At 42.5% G+C, this 8,979-nt stretch overlaps 1 protein-coding gene across 3 annotated transcripts in view; it reads right to left on the reverse strand.

Moving 5' to 3' along the window:
- The window catches only part of itgb4 (integrin, beta 4), a 38,491-nt gene that overhangs the window by 2,978 nt on the left and 26,534 nt on the right, over positions 1-8,979 (reverse strand). For 2 of the 3 annotated variants that reach the window (XM_053236132.1, XM_053236131.1), the window contains exons 21-39: positions 8,102-8,205; positions 7,841-7,899; positions 7,512-7,535; positions 7,258-7,406; positions 6,983-7,162; positions 6,265-6,413; positions 5,961-6,165; positions 5,296-5,613; positions 4,983-5,122; positions 4,652-4,832; positions 4,229-4,366; positions 3,952-4,134; positions 3,665-3,799; positions 2,143-2,307; positions 1,760-1,906; positions 1,390-1,503; positions 845-994; positions 565-753; positions 307-462 (exon numbers count right to left, since the gene is read on the reverse strand). In XM_053236132.1, the coding sequence (XP_053092107.1) occupies positions 307-462; positions 565-753; positions 845-994; positions 1,390-1,503; positions 1,760-1,906; positions 2,143-2,307; positions 3,665-3,799; positions 3,952-4,134; positions 4,229-4,366; positions 4,652-4,832; positions 4,983-5,122; positions 5,296-5,613; positions 5,961-6,165; positions 6,265-6,413; positions 6,983-7,162; positions 7,258-7,406; positions 7,512-7,535; positions 7,841-7,899; positions 8,102-8,205 (2,886 nt within the window). The remainder of the gene's footprint in view (positions 1-306; positions 463-564; positions 754-844; positions 995-1,389; positions 1,504-1,759; positions 1,907-2,142; positions 2,308-3,664; positions 3,800-3,951; positions 4,135-4,228; positions 4,367-4,651; positions 4,833-4,982; positions 5,123-5,295; positions 5,614-5,960; positions 6,166-6,264; positions 6,414-6,982; positions 7,163-7,257; positions 7,407-7,511; positions 7,536-7,840; positions 7,900-8,101; positions 8,206-8,979) is intronic. The other variant, XM_053236133.1, reaches the window with a different exon arrangement.

Here is an 8,979-nt window from a genome sequence, read left to right on the forward strand (position 1 = left end):
ACACACAAAACAGGCCACTTATAAATATATGAAATAATATATCAAATATCAAACCTTTGAAACAGAAATTACTGTGCAAATAAAAAAGTGAAGCAAATGTCTAGTTTCCCCAAAATCAATTTCCAATATCAATCTGCCTTAAATTTCAGCACAAATTACAGATTCTTGCTAATACTACTGAAGTATGATTATTATAATTTTTAAAAAGGTGAAAGGATGAAGTGACCTGGCACCTGACTGCAATCTCAAATTATTTGGCATAGGAATGTGGAATACAGGGAATGCTTAATTATGTTAGACCCTGACCTCCACCGTGCAGCTGTTCACAGGTGACCACGTAGCCCAGGATCTCGCCGTTGGGTTTTCGTGGTTTATCCCAGCTGAGCTGAAGAGTCTCTGGACTCAATGCAGTGAACACCAGAGGACCTGGAGCACTGGGTGTGCTCAGAGTGAACGAAGACCCTGAAAACACCACCATGTAGGCTCAGAAATTCTGCAATATGGATGTATTTGTAGTTGGTAAAACAACAATGCCATCAAGTCTTTTTTTTTTTTATTTTTTACCTGGCACAGGGCTGAGGGGGCTCTTGGGGTCGACAGCAGACTCGATGGTGATGACTCCCTCTCTCTCAGGACCCCAACCCTCCGGACTCTCGGCTTTTACCTTGAACAGGTATGACTGGTTGGGCAGTAGGTCCTGAACCACCACGGAGTTCTGCGCAGGGTTAGTGATGTCCATGCGCTTCATTTCACCTACACGGATCATTATGTACAAAATTAGACATATAGCATTACACTGAAAATTCTGTCAAGGCTCACAATAGATTGGAGCATTGTTACTGACCTCCATTGAGAAGCTGGTAGAGGACAGAGTATCCTAATATTGGCTTTTCGCAGTGGGGCTCCTGCCAGCTGACCTTCAGTGCCGTGGGTCCCAGAGCTGAAAACACCAGCCTGCTTGGGGTTTCAGGGACCCCACGTGGCAGCCGAGTTTCTAGAGATAACATACATCCCTTCATAAACATTTCATTTCTGGGCTGACTGTAGCAACAGCATGATAGAAGCTCGAAATGACTCAGCGAGGCAAGCCTGCTTAACTAACCGCATACCAGTTAGGACAGTAAACATTCTCTATATTACCTAAACATCTTGTTTACTTCATGAAACTTTTGCTAATTAGCCACTGCACAGAATTATGAATAAGAAAAAAATCTTAAAACAAGAACTTCAGGGCTAATCAAGCTATTCCAGGTCTGGGAATTGTAAACATTATATACCACTGGGCTCTTACGGGTCCTGGGACTGCATTTATCAACCAATCCAAAGAGGAGTTTCTGCTGCTAGATTTGGACTTCACAGTTTGGATTGGTTGCTTCCATATCCACTCACCCTGGAGAACCCTGTCCAGGTTCTGCAGAGCTTCGCTGATGTCGTCTGAGCGATTGTGAACGCGGGAGTTCAGGCTGTAGCTGGTAGTTGTAGTCTGGCTGAAGCTAGAACCGCCTGAAAGTGCGCCACCACAGGCCATGGCAGGGAAGTGCACGGCAGGATGGGGTAGGACAGTGACAGACAGGCATGGCAATGCATGGAGGAGAGACATGGCAGAGCTTAGCGAATGTTACAGGAGGAGTCAGTGAGAGTTTGAGCGATAGGCAACCAAAGGTTCCTGCCAAAAGCCATTACTTTAAACATGGAACAATGCCTTTGAGCTGAAGCATGGATACATAAACACATACAAACCTTTAGACAATATACTCACTTAGCATGTCAGAGAATCCTCCTGCCAAGTCGCTCATCACAATGGAGTCTCTTACACCATCATTATCATAATAAGTCCTGTTTTCGGACCGTTTTCTCAAGATCACGTCCTCTGTGTGGATGTCATGCTTGCGAGGCAAAGATCCTCCTGGAAGGCAATTGTAATGTCAAGCAATTATTGGCTGTTAAGTTAATTTGCTATGGCTACAAACTCAAACTCTATAATCCTTCTTGTGGAATACGACCCCCGAGTACCCTTAAATTTCCCTCCCTAATCTAACAAACTTTGGATGCTTAAAAGTCAGAATAACTAAATTATGCAGAGAGATTGCTTTCAATGTACAGCTTTATAATCAACAATAAAAATTCTGGCCATGTGCAAACCTTTGTTGGTTATGTAAGTCATAGTGGTCTCCACTGATTGGTTGGCACCACCAGGGCGAGGTGAGAGGCTGTAGCTAGTTGAAGAAGTGCTGATGTTACGCGTCAGGGAACCACTTCCACCTGGGAACAAGAACCCTTGATCCCACTTTCCATTCATGAACTGGTCTGTAGATACAAAGAGGGGAACAAACTAGCATTAGCATCAAGAAAGTAGGATGACTATCCAGCTATTACTGGGTTCAGGGATCAGACTTCAAAACAGTTGCCCAGAAACGTTTGACTGTTCTCTCTGTCATGTGGAACAGACAGTTTCCATATTGCTGTAGACTAGAAGAACCTTCTTTCTCCAACGGCAGCTGTAGCAGCAGCAGGGTTTGTATGACTAGTGACAGTATTAGCAGATTCTCTTGGGTGTAAGCCATTACAGTCATCATCTGCATTCTCATTTGCTCACCAGCTATGGGTTGCAGAAGGTAGTTCAACCTACAGTTTTCTGCTTGACACCAACCCAAAGCATCTCAGCAGCATTTTGAGACAAGCTAGCAATCCAGAACACACAGACTGTATAGCATGGCAGCAGAGTGGCGGCAGGGGTAGGGGTATGCTGGCATGCGGTCTAGCAGGGGACATGTTGAGATCTTCACCTTGTGGAAGGTTCTGGAAATGGCCACCTTGCACAGAGTTCTCAAAACAGCCACCATGTAGAGGGTTCTGGAAATAGCCACTTGGACGAGGGGTCTGGGAATGAGCAGGGGCCCGCAGATCATCACTTTCCAAAGTGCTCGTGCTTCGGGTGGGGATGACATCAGCAGGCAGTTTCCAGGACACTTTACGGAGATCCAGGTCTGATCCCACTAGCTTAACGTGCTTCCACCGCTTGCCTTCAGTGTTCATGTGGGGGGAAGCAAGCAGAGCATGGAGGACAGGTAGGTATGCAAGCTATGGTTAGTGATTACATTCAAGCAAAGCAATAGAGAGAGAAGGAGAGGAAGCCCATGTGAAGATCTTGATGCTAAAGGTTTAGCTGGAGAGCCCAAATGTACACAGACTAAAATCGACCCAGATACTCTTGCAATAGAATGTAAGGAGATAAGAGTCAAGCCATAAAAAAATTTATCAAAAAAGTCACCAAGTAAAAAAAAAAAAATCAAAACATCAAATGTTTCCAAGGCCTTTATGTTGTATAAAATGCAATTTCCGAATCTTTCAAGTACTTTCAAGTCGTGATGATGCTAGCACATCATCCTGCCACAGAAGGTTCAATAGAGCATCCAAGTGGTGATGGTGAAGGCAATCCAAAGGTTAAGATAGGTAAAGAGAGCATTTAAAAATGATTCAGAGATGCAGTATTAAAGCAGAATGTTCCTATTCAATCAGTATTACTCTTGTAAAAACTACGAAATCCAATATTTAAATATTTTATGTGGACAATAACCAAGATTGTGCCAGCTAAAGGGATGCTAACAATGACTGAAAACCAGCAAGGGCATGAAAGCATGCAACCAGCAGGGGATTTGCTCACCTTCTGAGAAGTCAGACACGCTGGGTCTGGTGCTGGCGGTGGGCGAACGAAGAACTTCATTACTGTACATGAGAAAGCTGTCATACTCATCACCCGCCTCTGCATCCACGATAGGAATATCAGGAATAATTGGAACTGTCGGAAGAAAAGTTTAGACACAAAGGCAATCATAATCTTAGCCAGAATATCTAATGTGTATGAAACCCCAGGAAAAGCAATAATGTCCAGACTATACTCATCTATTTAAGGCAAACATGCAAATCACAAATATCTCCTAACAGACTTACTGGACATGGGTCTGTGAGGTTGGGTTGCCAGATTGATGGTGGCATCTCTGTACGGTCCCCATCCCACCTTGTTGCTAGCACGCACTTTGTAGCGGTACGTCTGCGACGGCTGCAGGTTCTCAATAAGCAGCATGCGCTTCTTAGGGTTGTCGATCTTCACCTTCTTATCAGGTCCAGTGGGTTCTGGATTAAATAAAGTCAGAATGTGATACACAGGTGTATCCAGATGCAGTAAAATATCCAAATGAATAGTTTTTACATGAGTCTTGCCACTTACTGCTGTCCTCATTGATGGGTGTGTAGACAACCTCATACTCTGTGATCACGCCGTTGGGCTCTGCTGGTTCTGCCCAACTCAGCTGAGTGACAGTTGGGCCAATGACATTGAAGGCCAGGCGTCCTGGTTCACTTGGGACTGCACAGAAAGGACACCACACAGGAATGAAAAGTTAGAACAAAGATTTCAGGACAGTCCCATAGAAAATGTACCTTTATGTTTCCAAACACACCTGAACCAAGTATTGTATCATAGTACGACCTGACTCATGTGACATTTCTGGAATTCGTTACAGTTAAAATTAGCCAAAAATGAAATGAATAAAGCTAACAATGACAAATTAGCATGATCCCAGTGTGCAAAATGCTAACCAGTGATAACAGAGCTCCTATTGTTATCAGATTAATGGACTGAGTAACGCACCATCCTCGAGAGTCTGGCACTGCACGATGTCGCTGTAGTCCCCATCTCCTTGAGCAGTGTATGAACACACACGAATCTCATAATCGCAGTACGGGTAGAGATTCGTCAATTCAGCATGAGTGTTTTTAACGTCCACCACCTGGGCTTCGGCTTCGGGATCTCCGTAGATCCAATACTTCACCTGGAAGTGAACAGAACCATGAACACATGAGTGGAGGTCATCTACATATCGCCCTAGAGTTACCACTTTATTACCTATCACTATCACTGAGTGCAAATGTATCTGTGTATGTTTTTTGACTGAGTAACTGAGTGTAAATGTGTGTGTTACCTTATATCCCTTGGCTCCAGACTGAGGATTCCAGTTAAGGCGGATCTTTTTAGGGCCTGTAGCTGTAGCTTCAATGTTAGTTGGAGCAAAGATTCGTCCAGTGTGAGTTGGAGGAGATCCTGTCTTAATCATGAGATCTCCTGTTATAGTAGACAAACAAAAAAAACAGAAATAAGGATAAATTATTAGCAATGGATGCAGACAGGTGGCGTAGATTTCAGTGCATGACCACAAACTGTGTTTATCTCATCATGTGTGGTGGAGCTCAGGTGTCAACTGTTCCGATTTTTCCAGAGAAAACAGAATTTCTCACCTTTGGGATCAATGATTTTGACCGCCGTGGTCTTCCTGTCTCGGACGAGGCTGTTAGCGCTCGGGTCATACAGCTCCAGCTGGAAGTTTTCTGGTTTGGGGGGAATCTGCTGCGTAAGAGTGTCGATCACGATGTTCTTCTCCATCTCTCCGGGGGCGAACTTGACCAGGCCGGACAGGTTGAAGCGGGAGGAGATTGTGCGCCAGTTAACGGTGGAGGGGTTTTCCAGACCCTGAGTGCGGATCACAGGGATGGTGTAGAGCGCGTCGGATATGTTGAAGGTCTGCGTGCTGTTCTTGAACATGATCACACTCGGATCTAACACACGGGGAGAGGAAATAATATTCAGCTTAATATTAACATTATTAGATACAGCGGTGTGAACTGCCTGGGGATCCAGGGACATCCAGATAATGTTTCTGGGCTAAACTTTTGGCTTTGTTTGATCAATTAAACTTTCATTTATCTTTTATTTCCTTGCAAGCTTGGTAGATGTTCTCGCTCTTCAGATTAATATCTGACTTTAATATTTGATGTTTATTTACACATATGTTGATTACACTAAATATATGATCACGGCTTCTGTGTTTAATTTAATATAATTGTTTATATTGGTGTGTTGACCTGTAGTGACCCCTCCTGTGTGTCGTGTGTCTGAGCTTCACCTGGCTTGTCAGCGATGTTGATGGTGGTTCGCGGGTATTTGCCGAGTTTAGCGCCCTGACGTGGGTTGCTCAGATCCATCACAAACTGTTTGGGCTGTTTATCCAACAGGGCGTCTCCTTCACCGAGCTCCAGCAGCTTCACAGGAACCATCTTCTGTGTTTCTCCAGGCTGGTATAGCAGATCTCCGTCCACTGAGATATAGTCCTGAGGGGTTCAAACATAACGAGGTTTTTGATTTACACAATAATCACATTACACAACAGGTTAATGTACATTAATCTAAGCCTTGACCTTTGACCTTACCTTCTTGTCCTTGGCAGTGAGGTCGCGAGTGCAGTAGGTGACCTGAGTGCGACCGTCCTCAATGATGTCGCGGCTAATCGGGATGTTCGCTACGCCGTCTTGCCGAGAGAACGTGTACGAGGGCTGAAGGAAGGTCAGAATGCTCTTAGCTGCAAACAAACACACACACACAATTAACACATCTAGCTGTGTAATCAGTACACAAACATTTTACTATTACTAAGCTCTAACATCTAAAATATCATTTATTATGTGTTTTTTTATATTTTTGCTCATTTTCATGAATGGTGCCAATCATATTGGAGGGCAGTGCACGTAGCTGAAACAATAATTAATACACTTACCTTATATATAAATAAAACAAATAAACCACTCCTATTATATAATTTTACAAATATTCGCATATAATTACATTTAATTAATGTTGGCTTGCTAAATAAACTAACACAATCTAATTTATACACGATTAAATTCTATATTTTTGAACTATGAAGTATTTCATATGACGTTGCTCTTGTTTGCACTTCACTGCGTATATGCCGTCTTGTGTTATAACTTTAGTCTTTGTAAAGGTGTAAGGGTGTGTCTTGCCTTGTTCCCGCCTTCCTCTTCTGATTGGTTGATTTTGCTTTGACACCTTTTGTTGTTTTGATCTTTATATATATTTTATTTAAAGCTTATTGAAGAAAAGTAGTGTTAGAAAGTCCGTGAGTCTCACCGTGTTCTTTAATCACTGTGATATTGACGTAGCGTTTTCCGATGGTGGCGATTCCCACCGGAACGTCGATGGCCTCCACCAGCAGCTGTTTCTTATCATCATCCTCATCTTTGATGAAGAGTGGAACCCGAACATCCACGGACTCCACGCCCTCCTGCAGCTCCACCGCCCCCGTCGCCTCTGAGACGCAAACGCAGAACACGTTCAGATTTTTAACAAGATTTTAGACTTCACGCATTCTCAAACCTGACGTCGTTCCCTCTTTAACCTCTCACCTCTGTCCGTGGCCACGGTGTAGTATCCCGGCACTACTCTCATGTTGCTGAAAGTCCCAGTCTGCACCTGTTTATCTGTCAGGGAAACGATGTCGGGGTAGCTGGAGCGAGGAGCCGAGAGAACCGTGTCCACGATGGTGTTGTTCTGCCTGATGAAGGGGAAGCAGGTCTGAGTATAACTCAGGATATTTCTAATAAATCTGAACAATAAACAGTTTGCTACCTCATACAGGACTCTATATTTATAACGTTACCTCTTTCCTGCATTTCTCTGTGTCCTGTGAAAAAGAATTTACCAAACATCTGTCAGTAAAAATCCACAGAAGCACAAAAGCAACACTTTTTTTTTCCACGTCAAATCCACATTTATAAAATATGCAAAATGAAAATGCTACCCAATTTACAAACCAGTGCCACGTGGGCATCATTTGCATACCGGAACCTGATTGGCTCTGGTATTTTATGATGCAGTAACACTAACCGTGCAGACCGTTTTCACTCTTCTCACTTAAATTATTTCATCTTTTCTTGAATTATTCTCATCTTTAGGACGACTTTAAGTCACTCTGCTTCTTGATCTCACCTGAATCTGGTTTTCTGCACTCGCTGGACACCAGGAATTCGTCTGAACACATTAATCAGCTGAAAGAAACACACAGAGGTCATTAATCTCATTAAAACATTTCTAATTATCATTAATTAGAAATCATATTTCTATTACAGAGATGCTGCAGCTTTGAGGCTCCACTGAGATATTACTGAGAGATATATATATATATATATAATGCAAAGAGAATTTTAAAGTAAACGACAGCGTTAATGTGCTGGTGAACATGTGACTCACATTTTCCTCCACTTCCTGTTTGAGGAGTTCAGTGTTGCGAGCTTCTGGCCGTGAAAGTTCATCAGAAAACTGTCTGTGGAGCCGCAGTGAGAGAGGGACGTCGACTAAAGAGAAGGAAAATAAACAAAAAATAAATATTTAAGAGTTTGCAGGCAAAAATGTTTCTTTTTAGTTATCGAACTCCTTAATTTTTGCTTCAAACTGAAAGAAATTACATTTAAATAAATATGAAATGCTTTAAATCATATATGACCCCAATAATCTATTAATTAACACCTCAGTTACAGATTTTAATAAAATATCCAAAATGTCTCTTTACCTTAAATGTCGTCACTCAGCTGAGAAATGCTTAGAGTTACTGTATATTCATTTTAGCTAACAGTAAATGTCTAAAAAAAAAAAAAAGTCTAGCTAGCGGATCTTTTTCATAAATACACACTGAAATCTTTAGAATCTCAGTTCAAACATTTGTAAAACAAACAACTGGCTAAAACATTACCAGCAGTCTGCAATGATGCATTTAATTACAAGATGGAATTTTATTGTCACTCGCATCACTTCCTGCTGCAATTCCACTTTCTAAGTTTGGGAGGCGGGGCTTATGTGGATGGGGTGGAGTTACAGCGAGGTGCAAGATTGCGGTTGTCGAAGATGGCGTCACTCATACACAGTGAGGTTGAAGTGGAGTTTATAGAGGACAGGAAGTCACGCTGTGTCACTAAACTTCGCCGCTAAGCATTCTGGGTGAAAGAGACTTCCAGGACTTGTTAGCTACATTAGCATTAGCTAATTAGCTAATTAGCTAACTTCACGCAGCAAACACGTCTCAGCTGATTGACTTCATCTGGTCTAAAGGAGAATTTATGAACTTTATTAAC

Source organism: Pangasianodon hypophthalmus, chromosome 8 (genome assembly GCF_027358585.1).
Source record: "Pangasianodon hypophthalmus isolate fPanHyp1 chromosome 8, fPanHyp1.pri, whole genome shotgun sequence".
Lineage (NCBI taxonomy): Eukaryota > Metazoa > Chordata > Actinopteri > Siluriformes > Pangasiidae > Pangasianodon > Pangasianodon hypophthalmus.